The sequence below is a fragment of the Eptatretus burgeri genome, chromosome 3 (genome assembly GCF_056783735.1).
Source record: "Eptatretus burgeri isolate ZD-2024b chromosome 3, Ebu_testis_v1, whole genome shotgun sequence".
In the NCBI taxonomy this organism is placed as follows: domain Eukaryota; kingdom Metazoa; phylum Chordata; class Myxini; order Myxiniformes; family Myxinidae; genus Eptatretus; species Eptatretus burgeri.
This window is the reverse complement of record NC_140963.1, coordinates 52664060-52684605: the sequence shown is the minus strand read 5'-3', so window position 1 is coordinate 52684605 and position 20546 is coordinate 52664060. Positions and strand designations below refer to the sequence as shown.

Here is a 20546-nt window from a genome sequence, read left to right as displayed (position 1 = left end):
CAACCTGGAAAGACCGAGTGATGTCAGGCGCCTCACATCTCCACCTTGGGCAACTGTCATGTTGTCTGCCAGGAAGAAACTGCAGTCCTTGAAACCGATTCTGGTTCATGCGATTGAGTGAAAAAGCTAACACAAGTTAATACATGACTTAAATCTCATGCCGGGGTCATAGGGGTAGGACATTTTTCAAATAACTCACAATTTCCTCCAAAAAAAAGTTGAAATTGACAAAAATATTTGGTCTCCACAATACTTTATTTCAATGTTAATATTACAGAACCGTTGTTTTTGATTCAGAACTTAATATGTCCTTTTAAATTAGAAAATAAAAATAAATGGCATTGACAAAATTATTGACACCTGAGACTTAATATTTGGTAGCACACAGCCTTTGGACAAAATAACTGCTGTCAAGCACTTCCTAAAGCCATGAATGAGCTTCCTACACCTCCCTACTGGCAGTTTGGTCCACTCTTCTTGTGCAAATTGCTCCATTTCTCCCTGTGCAAACTGTTTGGGATAAAATGGTCCACAGAAAAAAATGTTGATGACGTCATCGGTCATGTGATTCGGCAGCCATATTAAAAAAAAAAAAAACCTTCAAAAATCTTCTCTGAAGTGGCTGAACAGATCAAGGCAAAAGTTTACAAGTATTACCACCTATCCATGAGGAACAAAAGATTCACAAATATGACATCATAGGTCACAGGGTTCGGCAGGTATATTGGATTCAATAAAAAATATTAAATAATGTTTTCATGGAACCGCTTAATCAATTGACATGAAACTTCAAAATTATGATCGAGTCGTGATGGAGGATATCTGTTTTAAATTTCAACTTGATCAGACACATGGTCTGGCAGCCAGAATTTTTTTTTTTTTGAATAAGGTCCACTTGGTGCCTGGATGGGTTTTCGAGTAGAGGTGTAGCAGCTGAAATGCCAGACATCCTCCTGATGACTTCATCTTTTCTTTTTCCTTGTTTGGGTTCCTTCTGATTACTCCAATGCAGAGTATGTACCTATTTTGTCTTCCATTTGATTTGAATTGAATTTATTTCAATCCCATTCTAAGTTCAATTGAATAATGAATCATGAATAATAATTAAAAAAACATCATGGGTCAGGGTCAGGTGTCCGATCAAAGCAGGGTTGCATCAAAACCGGACATCTTGGTACCCGGTCATCACTGCCAGCAGTTATAAAGTGGCAGTTCTAATTATGTGGCAAATTGTTGAGGGTCATCTCGGGATAAAATAGTCCACAGAAAAAGAAATTCATGATGTCATGGGTCACGTGATTTGGCAGCCATATTGTTTTAAAAAAAATAATAACTTCAAAAATCTTCTCTTAAGTGGCTGAAAAAAATTGAGGTGAAACTTTACATGAATGACCGCCTGTCCACGAGGAAGAAAAGGTTCACACATATATCATCACAGATCACATGATTTGGCAGCCATATTGGATTTACCCTAAAACTTATAAAAATATACCCCTCCAAAGAAGTCATGGCGAGGGACTGCAATCTCTGATTGCTCTTTCTGTAATTAGAATGCTATTCCGTGGTGGAAGGACATATTAAGCTGCTTTTTATAACTTAACATGGCATGCGTTTAAAACATGGGAATTGTGATGAATTTTATTGAATTAGCCGAATCAACTAAGGTCACGACATTGGTTTTGGTGAATCACATTCCTCATCAGAGCGCTCCAGGAGAACTCCACAAAAAACATCACACACACCTCATCCATTTATAGCAGATACAAGCAAATATAATCGGTCGCTTCGCTGATAGGAAGATTAAGGGAGGGGGAGTAATGAGAGAGAGAGACAGAGAGAGAGAGAGAGAGAGAGAGAGAGAGAGAGAGAGAGAGAGAGAGAGACAGAGAGAGAGAGAGAGAGAGAGACAGAGAGAGAGACAGAGAGAGAGACAGAGAGAGAGACAGAGAGAGAGGCAGAGAGAGAGACAGAGAGAGAGACAGAGAGAGAGACAGAGAGAGAGAGAGACAGAGAGAGACAGAGAGAGAGACAGAGACAGAGACAGAGACAGAGACAGAGACAGAGACAGAGAGAGAGACAGAGACAGAGACAGAGACAGAGACAGAGACAGAGACAGAGACAGAGACAGAGACAGAGACAGAGACAGAGACAGAGACAGAGACAGAGACAGAGACAGAGACAGAGACAGAGAGAGAGAGAGAGAGAGAGAGAGAGAGAGAGAGAGAGAGAGAGAGAGAGAGAGAGAGAGACCTGGATCACATGGATGCGGTGCATCTCTGAGAATCGAGAGTTCTGTGGAAAACGCGTGAGAGAGGATCATGAAAGTCTCTGAAGAGAGTGACTGAGGACAGCTTGGTGGAGGAGAGCCTTGTGGAGGAGGTTGACCTCCCTGCTTGCCTCTGCCTGTTTTTGTCTTGCAGCATTGTCCTTGGATTCTCTGTTCATTGTCCTTGGATCCTGCCGTGTGCCCTCATCGCCTGTTTGTCTCCCCATCATCTGCTCGTCTCATCATCGCCTGCTCATCCTGCCTGTCTGTGGCTCCTTCAACGTCCCCACTACTCAGAGATAAGCAACCCGGATTTTGTTCCCTTTCCCCCATCTGCGATTAAATCTTGTGTGAGGTGCCTTAGTTTCTTTGTCGTCATTGTTACCTCACTGTATACAGTATCATTAATTCCTTATTTATGACATTCCCTTCTTTCTCTCCAAACCTGCCGTCGTATTTCTTCCGTCGGGTCAATCTCACACTGGTTATTTGTTTTGAGAATAAACCCGTTGGTTTTGCAAGAGCTGAGGTTCTTGTGTCTCTCCTCACAACCGCAAGCGTGTAGTCCACCATAATTCGGAACACTTAATCGACCTGGACACGATAATATGTACCTGAATACATTACCGGTCAAAAGTTTTAGAACACCCCCATTTTTCAGTTTTTACTGAAATTTAAGCAGTTCAAATCTAGTGAATAACCTGAAATGGTACAAATATAAGCGGTAAACTGCCAGAGGTGAAAAAAAAGTTTAGGTTACCAAAAACTGAAAAATAATGTAAATTTCAGAGTTGTTAAAAAGGCCCTTTTCAGGGAACAAGTAATGGGTTAGCAACTGCAGCTGTTCTGCAGCAATGGAAGTAAATTAAGCCTTGAAAGTGGATGCAAACGATTCCTACAGGTGTCCCAACGTTTGTTGATTAGTGACAAACCCTCTGTCTGTATAAAAGCAGTGTTGGAACAGACTGTGTTGCTACACCCTCTGAAGCATTATTTGGACAACATTGCCCTGCGGGAAGTAGTATTTTGCTATCATAATGGTGAGAAAAAGACAATTAACAAAGGAAGACAGACAGACCATTATAACCCTTAAAAGTGGAGGTCTTTCCTTTAGAGAAATTGCAAAGGAAGCCAAGGTGGCAGTGAGTACAGTTTCCTGCATCATCAAAAGACACTTGGAAACTGGAGGAAACTATGACAGGAAGAGGTCTGGCAGATCCAAAGCCACAACACAATCAGAAGACAAGTTTCTGCGAGTCAACAGCTTGCGTGGTAGGTGGCTCACAGGACAGCAGCTTCAAGCACAGCTTAACACTGGTCGAAGTAAAGAAGTCTCAGTTTCAACTGTGAAAAGAAGACTTCGAGCTGCAGGTTTGACAGGTCGAGTGGCAGTAAGAAAGCCATTGCTAAGATATCAAAATAAGAAAAAGGAGCTTGCCTGGGCCATGAATCACCACCAGTGGACTACTGAAAACTGGAAGAAGGTCTTATGGACCAATGAATCAAAATTTTAAATCTGGGTTCATCACGCAGGGTTTTTGTACGCCGTCGAGCAGGCGAAAGGATGGTTCCTCAGTGTGTGACACCAACTGTCAAACATGGAGGAGGAAGCGTGATGATCTGGGGCTCTTTTGCTGGATCCAGGGTCGGCGACTTCCACAGAGTGACTGGCACCCTGAACCAAAAGGGCTACCACAGCATTTTGCAGTGCCATGTAATACCCTCTGGTCTATGACTAGTTTGTCAGGGGTTCATCCTACAGCAAGATAACGACCCAAAACATACCTCCAGGCTTTGTCAGAACTACCTTGGAAGAAAAGAACAAGACAGTCGGCTTCAAATCATGGAATGGCCAGCACAGTCTCCAGACGTAAACCCCATGGAGCTGGTTTGGGATGAACTGGACAGAAGGGTGAAAGCAAAACAACCTGTAAGTGCAGCACATTTGTGGGAACTTCTGCAACAGTGTTGGGATGAACTTTCCAAATAATATTTGATTTCCATTGTGGAAACAATGCCACGAGTATGTTCGGCTGTTATATCTGCAAATGCTGGCTTCTTAGATGAGTCAAAAATTTAGATTAAATTCTGTTCAACAAAACGATTCCATGATTTCCTTTTTTATCTCCAATTGTTTATTTGTTTTATACTTCAATTTCAGAGTAAGTTGAAACATTAAAATGCTGAAATTTCTGTAAAAACTGGAAAAATGAAAAATGGATTCAAGATACATGAATTGCGCACGGTAACAGATCTTTTGCATTCCCTTTGCTTTTGTCTTTTCACAAGGCACTAATGGCTACCCCAAGAGTGATTATCAAAAGAAGAAAACAAATGTTGAGGAATTATCTACCTCTTGGTAGAAAGTTCACAAAAATAAATAAATGATCCCAGGTAGCTATTCAATTACATCGCCTATTGTACTCACAAAGAACCGGCTTTAGAAAGTTGAACTATGCACACAAATCCCAGTCTGAGCTCACATCGATGAGCAATGGAGTCAAAAAGAAATAGTCTCAGCCTGAGCTGAGCGCAGTGCTTCAGAGTTCATTCATGCACTTTGTTTGGCACGATTTCCCAAGTCTGGCCTGTACAGCTGCCAAGGATGAGGCTCATCTTGAATATTGCATTATTGTCTCGAGTCAATTGCAAGCAATTCTCCGTCGCTCGACTCTTGATCTCTCCACCCTGGAAAAGCACAAAGTTGGAAGCTTGAGAGAATGGAGTTTCATCATTTTAGGGAGCACCATTTCAGAATGGTGGGGGGTGGGGGGGAGTTGAAAGCAGATGGAAAATCTTTTGAAGGAGTGAAAAAAACAAAAAGATGGAATGGGCAGGAAAAGTAAAAGTTAGGAAAATCAAATCAAGTGTGAATCAAAACAATGTTCACAAAAAGGAATTCATGTCAAACTTCATAATGTAAACTCGATAATATTGTGTCCAGGATAAAACCCGAGCCAACGAATTATTGACAAACGATTATATTGGCTCTTCACGTTATGGCCCTTAGAGCATGTGTTAGGGATGACCGACGAGGCCTGGTTGATAATAACACTTGGGTTTTAGCCTTGCTCGTTTTGCCAATCTTTTGTCGGGCAGGCTGTTTGGTTGATGGTGCATTTGTATTTTCCATTTTTGAGCAGCACTGCCTTTTCATAGGAACCATTTTCGTCAGATCAGATCAAGAACCATGCTCTGTACAGAGCGTCGGTGCTGCCCATCAGTTTCTACGGTGAGGATCACAAACCTGGTTGGGTCGCTACTCCGACACAGGAAGCCAGGGAAGGAATTTTCAATTTGTTCAGGGTGCCGGCGAAAGCTCGCCAACTCTTCACGAAGGACACCGTGGGATCTTTAACGTCCACTAACTATTACCGACAGATGGGACGCCAGCTTAACGTTCAACCGAGAGACGGCGCACACTGATGAATCAGCCTGCCTGTGAAACAGCCAGTGTGCATACCTCAAGGCCATCCTGCCAGCCCGATCCTTGAGTGCTTGTTCAAAATAATGTATGCGAAGAAACTTCACAAAAAGAAATATCAAAGCAAAATCGAAGGATGGGCACAGACCTGTTCGAAGGACCAGAAACTGTTCAGGTCTTTGGTTTGTTCACTGCTGCAGGGTATGAGAACGACTTGTTTTAAGGTCAGGTTCTCCGTAAGGCATGTTCGCATTGGGGACATCATTTCAAAATCGAGTCCTCCCACGATTATCTGGCCTGTTATGACCAGGTAAACCCTCTGGTACAAGAAGAAGGAAGATGCACAAATATTTAGTTCAATGGTGAAAATGAAAAGGAAACACTTACCATGAACATAGGAGGATGAATATCTTAAAATGCCCCATCATTTTCACATTGTGCAAAAGCACATGGTGAATGAGATGTAGAGTGCCATCAGTATTTAACAATATGAATTCTTTCATTTGTGTGCAGCACATTGTGACTTGTTTGCATCATTTCTGAGAACGTGGCTGTGCTGATAATGCAAATGCCCCTTAGAGGTGAGAGCAGGAATTTTGTAATTTGTTCAAGGTGCAGGCGATAACTGGCCTCCTCTTCATGAAAGACACCCTGAGATCTTTAACATCCAGAAATTGGATCTATTATTGCCGGAAGCTCCATTACAAATCGGAGATAAACTTACACGAGAGATGAACCCAATCCAAAACCATGACCTTTTCTACCCTCATTAATCCCCCTAACCCCACCCCAATCCCTCCTCCCAAATTTCCAGTTTTCCCTCCTGAGAGTTTCTTTCTGTATCTATCTTATCCACCTCACGCATCCTCTCCTGCCCCCCATTGTTTGTCCAAGTCTCCCTCTATTTTGGCCTTCAACTCTGTTGTTGGTGTCCCCCCCCCTCCCTCTCTCTGCTATTCCTTTTGTCCTGTTGTGTCCTGATCCATTCAGTGTACTAATTCTAGCTCTTCCGTGAGCCTCGACTATGGATCCAATAAATAAATGGGAAAAACAAACAAACCCTGATGAGACACCAGTACGTATTACTGCAAAGAGACTGGTCCACTGGAAAGTGAAATCCAGATCACAATTGTGATTGTACATTTTAACCTGTAAAGATATGAACCCCGGTTCTGCTTTATAGGAGAAAGCAAGTGTCAATCGGCAGCCTTTTCAGATATACACATTTCTACACTGTGCAGACTAAGAATACTGCAGTTTGAAGGAGGATATGACTCCATGAGTTACCTGTGTGGATAAGTTGTTGCACATATTCATGACGGGCTTCTTTGTAGAAGCATCTTCTTGGTCCAAGCAAAGATCTTCCTTCTCACCATTTTTCAGCTGAAAGGTATGAAAAAGTGTTGAAGAATGTCTCACTGATAAATTCATTGAATACAGGCTTTAATCATTTCATCTTGTTGAACGAATGCAATGACAGCATTATCAAATACCGTACTGTTTGTTACATGATAGATTTGTTTTTGTATACAGGAAAGTAACAATTTCTCTTTAACCATTTTAATGACGAGGACTCGTTAAAAAACAAAATTATAAAATTGTGAGTCAAAAAAAAAATTCTCTCTTTTGAATGTGATATTGGTACGCGCATGAGAGGGGTGGAAACCTCTTGTTTGTAATTTTGTGCATAAATGTTGATGGAGACCAAGTGTCACATCTCGTGTACCATCTGTGTGTGAATATGTGGTGGAGATCGAATATTATTTATGTAACTATTGAGAGGGGCCATGTCATCTTGTGAGCTCAGTTACCCTCATATTCATCCCTCCATATTTGATAATTAAGGTTTCTTCCAAATCTTTCCCCACAATCCACCAACAACACCTCGTTTAATAAAGATGCTCTCTCAGGAACCAGCTTGAGTTGAACCCTAAAGCTTGAATTGGTATGCCATCCATCCATCCATCCATCAGGACCATACTCTGTACAGAATGTCGGTGCTGCCGAAGCAGTCTGGGCACAGCTTTGCTTGGGACCCTTTTGGAGTGATGGGAGCATGAACAGTCCAGGGTGAGCTCACTTTGCCTGCCCTCCAGAGCATCAGGTTGACACCCATGAATGAGCCCATCTCCCGCTGAGCCATCACTCCAAAAGTTCAAGGCTTGCCGAGCTCTTCTCTGTTACCTCCCCAATTATTTATTTTGCCCCTGCTGTTACTTTCTGGTTCTTTGTTTCCACAAATTGCTGGACCCACTCCTTTGTATATTTGGGTCTACGCCCATAGTGTAAATGTTTTTAATAGTGATCGATAAGTGCGTGTTCTGTGTCATCTTGCATGGAATTCCATCGGTGTTGTGCCTTGTATCTTGTTTAGCAATTCATTAAATATACTTGTGAATCTTGTTAGTTTTATTTTTATTATCTGCATTTAAAGTTACATCAGGGTGGGGAAGTCTTTTCCCGTTCTACCATTGGAGGGGTGTCAGATTAGTGGCAACTAACCGCTACATGGGTACATTCTTCATTCTCAACCTCATCTCACCTGTTTCTGCATCTTCAGCCCTTACCCCTGCTTGCACCCCATCCATATCCCCCCACCCTTCCCACTGCCAGTAACCCCAATCTAAACCCTCACCCTTGCTCTACCACCCAGCTATATGCATCAAACAACCCTTTCCATCTGGTCCATAAACATCTGGGGACTATGCTCGAATATCATGGATTTCTCTGAACATGTTACCCTTGCAAATCTCATTTGCTTAACAGATACCTTTCTTTCATTGGATATCCAAATCACTCATCTCCCTTCCTGGTTATTTCTTTTACTTCTATGATAGATTCAATGCTCATACTGATGGTGATGTTAAGTCTACATCAGGAGCTCCCTTTGCCACAGCCCCTGCCTTGCACTGCAATCCCACCCACCCCACTCCCACTCCCACTCCCACAATTCCGATAGAATGTCTCTGTATCCATGTTCCTCCGTATCAAATTGTGTTGCTGATGTGCATGGTATGCAATCCTTACCAAATTAACTCTGTGTATGAGACACTCTCAGCCAACTTGGACTCCCTCCTCTTTTCCACAACCATATAATCAACTTTATGCTTGAAAAATATTTGGCTCAGTAATTTGAAAGGGAATAATCTTGGAGGTATTGTGCAATTTTAAGTAGTAATATGCTATAAAGGGAAATGATAAGCGAAGTTACGATATCTGATGCCTTTTACTCACCACACCATAAGATGTGATGTCGGTGATCATACTGAGCATGGGAAAAATTTTCTTGACGAACCATGCAAAGTTCTGGCATTGCATGCGGTCACGCATGGCAACGCGACTGGACACATCACCGATCTCTATCTCGTGCTGAAAGAAAAAGTGAGGGCAGCATTCACATCAGATTGACAGTGATGAACAATCGCATTGTAAACTTAATGGGAGGTTTGGTGTTCCTGGTACGGCAGGAACTTTTGAACAAGTTTACTTGTTCACAAAATTTTACTATCATGTAATTAAGAGAATAATACTTGATTAACGTGAAAATATGTCATGGATCATAGTATTAATGACACTGAAATGCTCACTAACCCAACCTCAACCTTCATTCCAACCCAATACTCACATCAGTCCCATGACAAAAATCACCTCGTATAAGCCAGACACCTTCATTGATAACACATACATTTCACACCTATTCATTCGATTTTTTTTGACCGAGAGTGTTCATCTGCATCCATGAAGGACTGTCGATTCCCATCTGAGGTTGCCTTTCCACTCAAATCAATGAGGGAATCTTGTTATGCAAAGTCTCACTTGATGTCTGCCATTATGAAACTGAGACAATGGGCTAATAGTGGATAGGGATAGTAGGAGGAAAGGTTGTGCCCCAATGCAGCAGGAGAAAGGAGTAGGAGGGAAGGGGAGGAGTGACAGAAAGGGACAAAACTGACCAATGGCTTGGAGGAAAAGTCAAAGCATACATCTCAGGTCTATGTGAATTGGCATATGCAGGCTCATTGTTGAATATCTATCTCAATCTCCATATAAACACATCTCTTTCTCTCTCTATTTCTCTCTCTCTCTCTCTACTCGGAAAACAAACCTGCCCTCGGTTTGACTGTTTTTGGGCTTTTCACTATTTCCCAGGTAATGTCAAGTATTTACATTACTTTTCTTGTTCTTCAATTCTATTATTATTATTATTATTATTATTAATATTATTATTATTATTATTATTATTATTATTATGATGACTCACAAATACCTGCTCCACGGGTGGAATATTTTTGATTCTTGTTGGTGCCTTTGTCATGTATTCTGAGGAATGAAATCCAATCTTTTTCTTGTTGTGCTGCTTTTGGCTTTTTTTTTCTTGGCATTGTGATGCAGTTGTTTGAATTGCAATTCAATTTTGATGCAAACAATACATTTTCCCAAAATAAATTTTCTTTATTTTTTTTTTCAGGAATTCCAGCCAAAATATCAAGACCTGAATAGCTCCACCCCCACTGAATCACCATTTCCTGCAACTATTATTTTATGACATTTTCTCAAATTAGGCTTCCTTATCGGACTTTTTGAAAAGAAAAGAAAAAATATTTTTCAAAATCTGATGGAACCAAACAAAACTTGCACAGGCTCAACTTCAGTGCCCTCATTAATCTCTGAAAGTTTCAGCTTCTGAGGTCAAATCTTCTCACAGCAGTCGATAAAACGTACAGCACACAACATAATTTCCCTCAATTACATATAGATTATTATTATAATTATTAATAGTGTAGTTTGCTTTTACTGCTGTGGGCTTTGCCGTACATTGCTCGGAAGGTCCCAAGCCATGCGCACGACGTGGAGGTAGTTGGGCAGCCAAATGGTGGCAACACGCACTACCTCATTCATCAGAGAGAACTCTGTATTTGGGTCTTCATCTGCATCCCAACGAGACAAATGTGATACGTGCGAACATGGAACAACCACCATTCTTCCTCCACATTGCCATACCTGCACAAACACACAAGATAAACATGAACGTTTTAAACTCAGATTCTTCAGAACGTCTTCAACATGAACGCTTCACCCTGAAAAGAGGTAACAAGAGCACATCTCTTTTGAGAAAGCTTGAAACTCATCTCCTGTTGAACCATGATAGAAGGTTGATGACTGGCTCTGTCATCATCAATACAAAGTACATTTCATGATAAATTTGCTCAAGTTCTCGAAAGGAGGAGGAATACAGCAACTGGAAAAGGAGCCCAGAGGAAAATGGAATCAGGAATTGCATTAGAAACATTTGTAACTGAAGCGATGGTGATAGTCAGGTTCACGATGTCAGTAAATTAATTTTCGTTCAAAATCTTGGTAGATTAGCAAACCTATACATTTTCAAAAATGTTATGACATGGGGATTCTAAAAATACATGTTTACATTTACGGACATACCCCCGTGGCGACCATTTTTGGATTTTCAAAATGGCGGCCATGCAGGTATGTCTGCAAATGTAAACATGTATTTTTAGATTCCCCATGTCATAACGTTTTCGAAAATGTATAGGTTTGCTAATCTACCAAGACTTTGAATGAAAAAACATAGTGAACTTGACTGAGTTAAAGGTATATTTTGTAATTGCATTTGTAACATCACTGTGTCTCATAAGCAATGGTGAGTTAAAGGGTTTATAAATAGTTATCTGAGCCACAAACATGGCATATACAGTATATGAATATATTGTTGCAGTTCTTGGAACCACATGCATCCAACAGATAGTGTCCCAAGACAGTTATTCCATTATCATACGTGTAGATAGTCCCTTTCCTTTTGTCTTGCGGGACAACTGGGGCCTGCGTTGCGATGATCTCATAGCTCGGTTTGCTTACATCATTTTCTTCTTCATTTCGTCCCGACTCTTATTTTTTTTGTCTGATTATTCCTGAGGTAAATCAGCCACGTGCGCCTTCACTGTGAGGTGGGCCCTCATGGAGGCCAGCGTGTGTGGCGCCACTGTGAGGAAACGACGGCACAGAGCCCTCATTCCCAAGCGAGCCCGAAACCCAACGTGTGCAGCGAGTCAGATAGTGCACTTTGCAGTGCGGGATTATCAACTCGAGCTTCCGATGATCTGGGGGAGATTGCCGGTTGCATTAAAAAGGCATTCGAATGAATACCTCTGAAGAGGCTGCACGAATGGTGTATTTCACAACACAGGAAACACAGCCAGCACGACGCTCACACTGCATGAAACGCATACTGAGGCCGATAAAGACGACTCCAGGCCATGCTGGGTGGGATACGAGTGTGCGGAGTAGAAGCGGCTTGTTCCTTTTCAACCAAATATTTGACACATATTGGTGTTCACCCCGCGCACACGCTGGCAAAGTCGTGTGAATGCGAGTGCTGACTACGTGCGTAATAGCCGAACCCTGGGCACTGTATAGAACGTGATATATATATATTCCATCCATCCACTGAGATCATTACTCTGTGCAGAGCGTTGGTGCTGCCAAAGCAGTCTCCTTGGCTATTGGACGCAATCCTGGACTGCTATGTGTATATATATATATATATATATATATATATATATATATATATATATATATATATATATATATATATATATATATATATATATATATATATATATATATATATATACTGCCAGTGTGTCATGTGAAGTTAAGTTGGAGCAGGGAAAAGAGGAAACCTTACGTCCCAAGGAGAAGAGTATGGAAACTAAGAGATTAGAATGTAAAGGAACATTTCTATAGGAAACTTCTGGAAATGAATCTTGGAAGCCCTAAGGTATGAGAGAATGTAGAGAGGTTTTGGAACTTTTTAAAAGATGGGCTGCTGCGTGCTGCTTAAAAGACATGTAGCTTGTCGAAGGGCCCAGCTCGACATGAGGCTACATGATGGTGCAATAATGAGGTGGATATGCCGATTCAAGAAAAAAGAAAACTGTTTAGGATTTGGAAAAAGGGAAGGGATGAGGAGGAATACTTAGTGGCTAAACGTAGGGCAAGAAGGGAAGTTTACTCGGTTTAAAAAAAAGTGCAGGATTCACTTTCAGATGTGATAAATAATGTGGATAGTAGAGGGAAGATATTTAGGATAGCAAAGCAAATGATCAGTCAAAATAAGGATCTCATAGGAGAACGATATGTGAACGATATGGGAAATGTACTGGTTGACCATGGGGAAATTAGAAATGCTTGGAGGAGTTACTCTGAGCACCTGATAAATGAGGAGTTCCCGTGGAACAGGGATATTCTGGAGGCAGTAGAGCTGGTTTCGTGCCCACCACCTGAGATAAAGAATGAATGGGTGAAGAAAGCCATTGATGAAATGAAAAATGGTAAAGCGGCGGGCAGCACTGGTATTATCGCAGAGATACTGAAGGCATCTGGTATTATTGGAGTGAATTTTATCACTAAATTGATAAATGTAATTGTAAGGGAGACATCTGTCCCAGATGACTGGTTGAAGAGTGTAATGGTGAAGATTTATAAAGGGAAGGGTGATGCCTCAGTTCAGAGCAACTATTACTATAGGGGTCTGAAGTTGCTGGACCATGGAATGAAAGTGGTAGAGAGATAGAGTCATGGATAAATTGAGAAGACATTGTTTATATACATTAAATTAAATTGGGTTTTATGCCAGGAAGGGGCACGAGAGGCAATTTTTATACTTGGGCAATTGCAGGAAAAATATCTGGGGAAGAATAAACAACTGTACTTTATATTTGTGGATTTGGAGAAGGCGTTTGATAGGGTGCCTCAGGAAGTGGTGCAATGGTCCATGTGAAAGTTACGTGTGGAGGATTGGGTAGTTAGGGTGTCGTGGCAATGTTTGATGGCCCAAAAACCTCTGTGAGGGTAAATGTAGTGCAGAGGGAGGATTTTGAAGTGAAACTGGGTGTTCATCAGGGTTTAGTCTTGAACCCAATCCTGTTCATCATGGTTGTTGAGGCTATATCACAGGAATTTAGAGGAGGCTCACCTTGGGAACTTCTGTATGCTGATGACCTAGTGCTGATAGCCGACAGTGTGGAAGAGGTAATGGGTAAATATGCAGTATGGAAGGATGGTATGGAGGCCAGAGGACTGAAAGTGAATACAGAGAAAACGAAATTACTGATTAGTGGTGCGGGAGAAAGAAGTGTGGAAAAAAGAGGGAGGTTGCCCTGTGCTGTCTGTAGAAATGGTGATGGTAGCAATTCAATATTGTGCAAATCCTGCAACTGCTGGGTGCACAAGAGGTGTCGTGGCATCAGGGGTAGACTGCAGGTGGTACCTGACTTCAAATATGCTGTTTGCGCAGGTAAACAAGTGACTCCAGTTAGAGTGGAAAGGTTAGTTTATGGGGATATATTTGTGGAATTTGTCGATAAATTGTTATCTTGGTGATATGATTAGTGCAGGTGGTGGTGTGGAGGCAGGAGTGAATACAAGAATTAGAAGTGGCTGGAGGAAGTTGAGGGAGTTGTTACCCAGATTGACATCAAAAGGAACCTCTCTCTAATTAAAGGGAAAACTTTATGCAGCTTGCGTTAGAAGCGTGATGTTGTATGGCAGCGAAACATGGGTGATCAAAAAGGAGGATGAACGGAGGTGTGAACGAAATGAAATGAGAATGGTGAGATGGATGTGTGATGTGACACTGATGGATTGGAAACCAAATGTGGAATTAAGAAATAGGTTAGGTATAGAAAGCATTAGTGAGGTAATGCGTTAGGGTAGGTTGAAATGGTTTGGACACGTGGAAACGATGTGGGCGGGTAATTGTGTGAAGAGGTGTATAGATATGAATGTGAATGGAAAGAGAGCTAGAGGCCATCCAAGGAAAGCATGGGATGTGTTGCTGAGAGATGATCTTGGAGTTAAAGGCCTAACAAGAGGGCCAGCAAGGGATGGTGCAACCTGGAAAGCAGCCATGAGGTGAACCACGGCTTACACATGCAAGCATGGAAACGGCCGTAAAACGATGATGATGACGATGATGATGATGATGATGATGATGATGTAATGAATAAATGTCAGTGTGTGTGTGTGTGTGTGTGTGTGTGTGTGTGTGTGTGTGTGTGTGTGTGTGTGTGTGTGTGTGTGTGTGTGTGTGTGTGTGTGTGTCAGTGTGTGTGTCAGTGTGTGTGTCTCCTCCCAAACTCCAAAACCATGAAACCTAGCAACCTGAATCTTTGCATGCATACCAAGAAAACTCCAAGGAAGTGCATGAATGAAAATTGGGTTATTTGGATAAATGTAAACACCCCTTTAATGGCCTTATTTAATTATCCTTTATCAAGGCTCATCCTTGGTCACTTCACTGTCCCCTTGCTGGGGTCTTAATTCACCATTTTTTTTTGGCCTGCTCAACAATGCCTTGACCTGGAACAGGTAGCAATGATTTCTTAATGATAAGCACTCAAAAATGTTTTGTAACTTTCCTCACTCATATTATTGAATGCCTCATCTTCAAACCATTGATTCACTGATAAACGCCCAGAGACGACAGTGTCCGTGGCTTTATTTCATTTCTGCACATACGATAACCTCTCGAATCCCTTATCGTTAACCTTTTTTGTGTGATCTGCTTTCATTATCCACCCATCAATTCGACATCGATATATACATTAAAAAAATTAATAATAATAACGTCCATCGACCTCTTGTTCAGAGTTCCTTCATGTTGGTCCGAGCTGTGAAAAGCATAGACTGACATTTTGTGTTCTCTGCAGCTTGATATATTTTTGAATTGAATTTCACTAATTTTTTCAATTGAATTCCACATTTAAAGGTAAGCCTTTGTGGTTCTCCTTTCTGTGTACTTTATTCGTGCGGAACTTCGTACGGAACACAGAACAGGCCGCGTTTGGTGCACAGGAGTGGAGGCTACTCACCCGGTGATTTAACAAGCTTAGCGGGAGACCAACCATGACCTTCAAATGTGAAAAAACAAATTTAACTGACGTTTTAATGGAGTTGGGTATTGGCGTGGGAGGATTAACTCAATCCTCCCACCCAAATTTAAACCAAAATGGGGGATGATCTGAGATGGACGTGGTGAACAGCTGTCTTGAAAATTTGGAGGGAAGAATAACATTGAAGAAAATGTGGAAGTTTGTTCCACAGGTGGGAAAAAAAGAGGAACAAATGAATGGAGGTGAGCTATTCGATGGCCCTTTTAAAATTCCCGGACTGCCTCTCTCATAAGCAGATGAATATTGCAGCCGACCCATTTGTCATTTCATTTAACCCCAACAGTAACAAATGAAACAGAGGTGTTATTTGTTCTTTTAACTGCTTTATTTTTAAGTAAAGGGAAAGTGTCACTAAATGCAAGTTATAGGGGAAAGAAAATGTGAACAGCTAGTTATTTGGTTAGTTACAAAGTAAAACCCAGATAATTTCCCAAGTCGACCCACTGAGCAACCAATTTACCAAATCACTGTGAAAGTCGATTCTAGTGTGATATGAAGTAGTCAAGAATATGGAATAAGATGGGTGTGCATGCTCAGGGACTGGGGTTTATCATTTCAAACAGCCCAAGCAGAGAGTGTTCAACCTCTTTCCCAACAACTGAGCCGATCATGGCATGGGGATGCACAGAAAGAAATAGCTTAACATGAAACAGCTATTCCGTAATATCCGCCAATTCCAGAATAATATAAACTTGCAGTCCGCTGTGCACTGAGATGTTCTACACCTTCTCCTCCTTGTACATGAACAGTGATAAAAACAGTCAGCTAGAAAGTGTCGTAACCTTACAAGCTGCCAGCTCGACAGTCAGATCCCACACTATTGGGAGGTTTGTGTCTTTAATGAAGTTGGGCCAAATGCTTGACAATGTTAATGTTTTTTTTATGCATCTGCTGACGAAGTCGCTGGTAGCATTCTGTCTTCGGGTTGGCTGTCCGTCCGTACATTCATCCGTCCATGCCAATTTTCTCTGCTTTCTCTGCAACCGCTTATCTGATTGACATGAAATTTTTACTATCGGTGCGACTGCTCGTCTAGAATATTTTAACGATAATTATGACATCACAGGTCATGGTGTTGGGGAAGGAAAGAAAAAAACTTTGGACCTCAATATCTGTGAAACCACTCCATGGAAAAACGTTAAATTTGGCATATGTGACGTACTCCCCATGGGAAACAAGTGTGATTTTTTTAATGATGTCGTCGGTGGTTTTGTTATGATGTCACAAATGCATACGTTGAATGCTTCATCAGATCAGTATGAACATTTTTGAGGGTGATCGAGAGCGAAATTGTATGTGGAAAATTTTTTAATGACGTCATCGGTCACGTTGTTCGGCAGCCATATTGTCTTAAACATAAAAAACCTTCAAAAATCTTCTTCTCCGAAATGACTGAACAAATAGAGGCAAAACTTCACAGGTATGATCACCTATCCATGAGGAACAAATAGTTCTCCACCTATGCCATCATAGCTCACATGGTTTGGCAACCATATTTGAACCTAAAATCTAAAATCCTAAATCTTGAAACCTAAAAATCTTGAAACCTAAAATCTTGAAAAATCATCTTCTCCAGAATGGATGGACAGATCGAGGTGAAACTTCACACACGTTCCCCCAAGTCTTGGGAATACCAGGGTGTTCACGAATAATTAATAGGTCACATGGTCTGGCAGCCGTATTGGATTGAACAAAAAAAATCTTCAAAAATTCTTTCTCTTGAACCGCCTCATCAATCGACGTGAAACGTCACAATTATGATCCATTGGCCATGGGAAATATATGTTTTAATTGCAACCCGATTGGACGCCTGGTCTGGCAGCCAGAATTATTCAATATTTTGAATCTAGGTTCAGGGATTTCAATCAAACTTGGTAAAAAGTATGAATAATGATGTAATATTGTGGGCAGAGGCATATCTAGCGACATCATGACGTCGAAGTGTGCCATTCTACTTGCTCCCGATATGAAAAGTAATCCCTAAAGAGTAATTCATTTTTAAAGTGGAGTAACTAATTATATCACAGGTCTATGAGTAATTTTTATTGACTTTTCATAATAAACCCAGTGCTCATACAAGAAGAGATAACTTTTTGCGACACTTCAACGAAGCTCCCAAGCAGGAAGTTTCACACCAGACATTCTGCAATTGAAGAGACTACAATTTGTGTGTGCTTTACATCCAGGCAGAGGATACAGACCCGCAATGTCAATTCGACTTGACCCACATCTGAAGATTCAATGCCTTCATCAAATGGGCCAAGGCTGGTTAGGAATCCACGATCAGCAACAATTCCTTCACTGACTACTGGGGATCTGCAAGCACAGTGGGAACAATATTCCCTGGGTGTGAAAGTGAATTGAAGAACATACAATTGCTGCTTTAAATCACAATATTATGTCTATACACCAAGAAGATCTCAAACCCTTCCATATTCTCCTCAAAATACTGTCCCAACTTTGAAATTGCTGTTGCAATATTAGCGGAACTAAACTCTCGACAAGGACATTAGAAGATGTAATTTTTCTTTTTCCTGAATGAATAAGTAGACAATATACAAATCAACTCAGCATGAGCCTGGTGTGGCTCAGTAGTTAAGGCGGTGATTTGGGATCCTTGGGGTCCTGAGTTCGAGCCCCGCTGGCCACTGAGTTAGCATGGGGGGGGGGGGGGTTGACTGAGCCTGCCATCCTTCCGAAGGTCGGCGAAATGAGCACCAGTAGACTGGTAATTATCCCTGTAGGGTCGAAGGAGACTAAAGGGTTCGTGTCAGGAAGGGTATCCGGCCGTAAAAACATTGCCACAAGAAAGGGTACCAGGATTGGAGCCCACAAAAAGCTGACCCCTGCTCAGGGATAAAGGCTTTCAAATTTCAAATGTGGTGATGATGATGATGATGATGACACAAATCAACTCAGCAGGTGGGATTTGAACCTGGAATTCCAGTTCCATGAGCCGGCTGCTCATGTTGAGAACATCGAACAGGCCAATCCACAGGAACTTTCTTATAGCTTTCATTCTCATGCAAGATAGTTGCAATTCTGATGAGCGTGCATATATATATATATATATATATATATATATATATATATATATATATATATATATATATATATATATATATATATATATATATATATATATATATATTTCGGCACGCCCCTTTCTTTGTTCCACCATCAGATTTTTGTTACTGCATGAAACGAAACAACATTTGGCACATATACTAATGATATTATTGTCTTCCTTAAGAGGCCCCTCAAAATTCGTTTTGATGCATTTTCAGAAACTCCAACGGATTCCATTCAAATTGGGTACGATTATGGCTTTTGGTCCAACTTAGGTCATTGGATATAAATTTTTTCCATAACACTTGCGGTATTCGAAAAAAAAAAAAATCGATAAATCGATATCCCTTATGGGATTTTCCATTCAAATCCACTCAAGTTTAAGGCCTACGGGGGACGCAAATTTCCACTTTGCCCCGGGCGCTGTTTACCTCCGCTACGCCAAGCTGTTAGGGTTAGGGTTAGGGTTTGGGTTAGTGTTAGGGTTAGCTACCCTAACCCTAACCGCTAACCCTAACCCTAACTGCAACCCTAACCCGAACCGCTAACCCCTAACAGCTATTCAGGAAATTTGCAAGAAAGCCCGGGCAATACCGGGCTTTATTGCTAGCCCGAGCAACGCCGGGCATTACTACGAGTATATATATATCGATATGTATATGTACACTACCAGTCAAAAGTTTTAAAACGCTCCCATTTTTCAGTTTTTGCTGAAATTTAAGCAGTTCAAGTTGAGTGAATAACCTGAAATGTTACAAAGCTAAGCGGTAAACTGCCAGAGGTTAAAGAAAAAGCTTAGGTCACCAAAAACTGAAAAATAATGGAAATTTCAGAGTTGTTAAAAAAGGCCCTTTTCAGGGAACAAGTAACGGGTCAGCAACTGCAGCTGTTCTGCAGCAATGGAAGTAAATTAAGCCTTGAAAGTTGATGCAAACAATTCCTACAGGTGTCCCAACGTTTGTTGATTCATTACAAACCCGCTGTCTGAATAAAAGCAGTGTTGGAACAGACTGTGTTGCTGCACCCTCTGAAGCATTATTTGGACAATATATTGCACTGCAGGAAGTAGTATATTGCTATCATAATGGCGAGAAAAGACAATTAACAAAGGAAGACAGAAAGACCATTATAACCCTTTGAAGTGCAGGTCTTTCTTTTAGAGAAATTGCAAAGAAGACAAGGTGTCAGTGAGTACAGTTTTCTACACCATCAAAAGACACTTGGAAACTGGAGGAAACTCTGATATGAAGAGGTCTGGCAGACCCAAAGCCACAACACAATCAGAAGACAAGTTTCTGAGAGTCAACAGCTTGCGTGCTAGGTGGCTCACAGGACAGCAACTTCAAGCACAGCTTAACACTGGTCAAAGTAAGGAAGTCTCAGTTTCAACTGTGAAGAGAAGACTTCGACCTGCAGATTTGACAAGTCGAGTGGCAGTAAGAAAGCCATTGCTAAGATGGCAAAATAAGAAAGGCTTGCCTGGGCCATGAAGCACCGCCAGTGTACTACTGAAAACTGGAAGAATGTCGAATGGACCGTTGAATAAAAATTTGAAATCTTGGGTTCATCACGCAGGGATTTTGTACACCGTCGAGTAGGCGAAAGGATGGTTCCTCAGTGTGTGACACCAACTGTCAAACATGGAGGAGGAAGTGTGATGATCTGGAGCTCTTTTGCTGGATCTAGAGTCGGAAACTAGCACAAAGCAACTGGCACCCTGAACCAAAAGGGCGACCACAGCATTTTGCAGCGCCACGCAATACCCTCTGGTCTATGCTTAGTTGGTCAGGGGTTCATCCTACAGCAAGATAACGAC

The 20546-nt window shown here is 41.4% G+C and overlaps 1 protein-coding gene across 1 annotated transcript in view; it reads right to left on the bottom strand.

Annotated features, from left to right (window-relative positions):
• Nucleotides 1-4347: 4347 nt before the first annotated feature.
• The window catches only part of LOC147029877 (uncharacterized), a 66486-nt gene continuing 50287 nt past the window's right edge, over nucleotides 4348-20546 (bottom strand). Inside the window, exons 9-14 of the mRNA XM_085873341.1 lie at nucleotides 17863-17977; nucleotides 10506-10691; nucleotides 8925-9059; nucleotides 6978-7073; nucleotides 5839-6009; nucleotides 4348-4954 (exon numbers count right to left, since the gene is read on the bottom strand). Coding sequence (XP_085729467.1) covers nucleotides 4814-4954; nucleotides 5839-6009; nucleotides 6978-7073; nucleotides 8925-9059; nucleotides 10506-10691; nucleotides 17863-17977 — 844 coding nt within the window. The 3' untranslated portion in view covers nucleotides 4348-4813. The remainder of the gene's footprint in view (nucleotides 4955-5838; nucleotides 6010-6977; nucleotides 7074-8924; nucleotides 9060-10505; nucleotides 10692-17862; nucleotides 17978-20546) is intronic.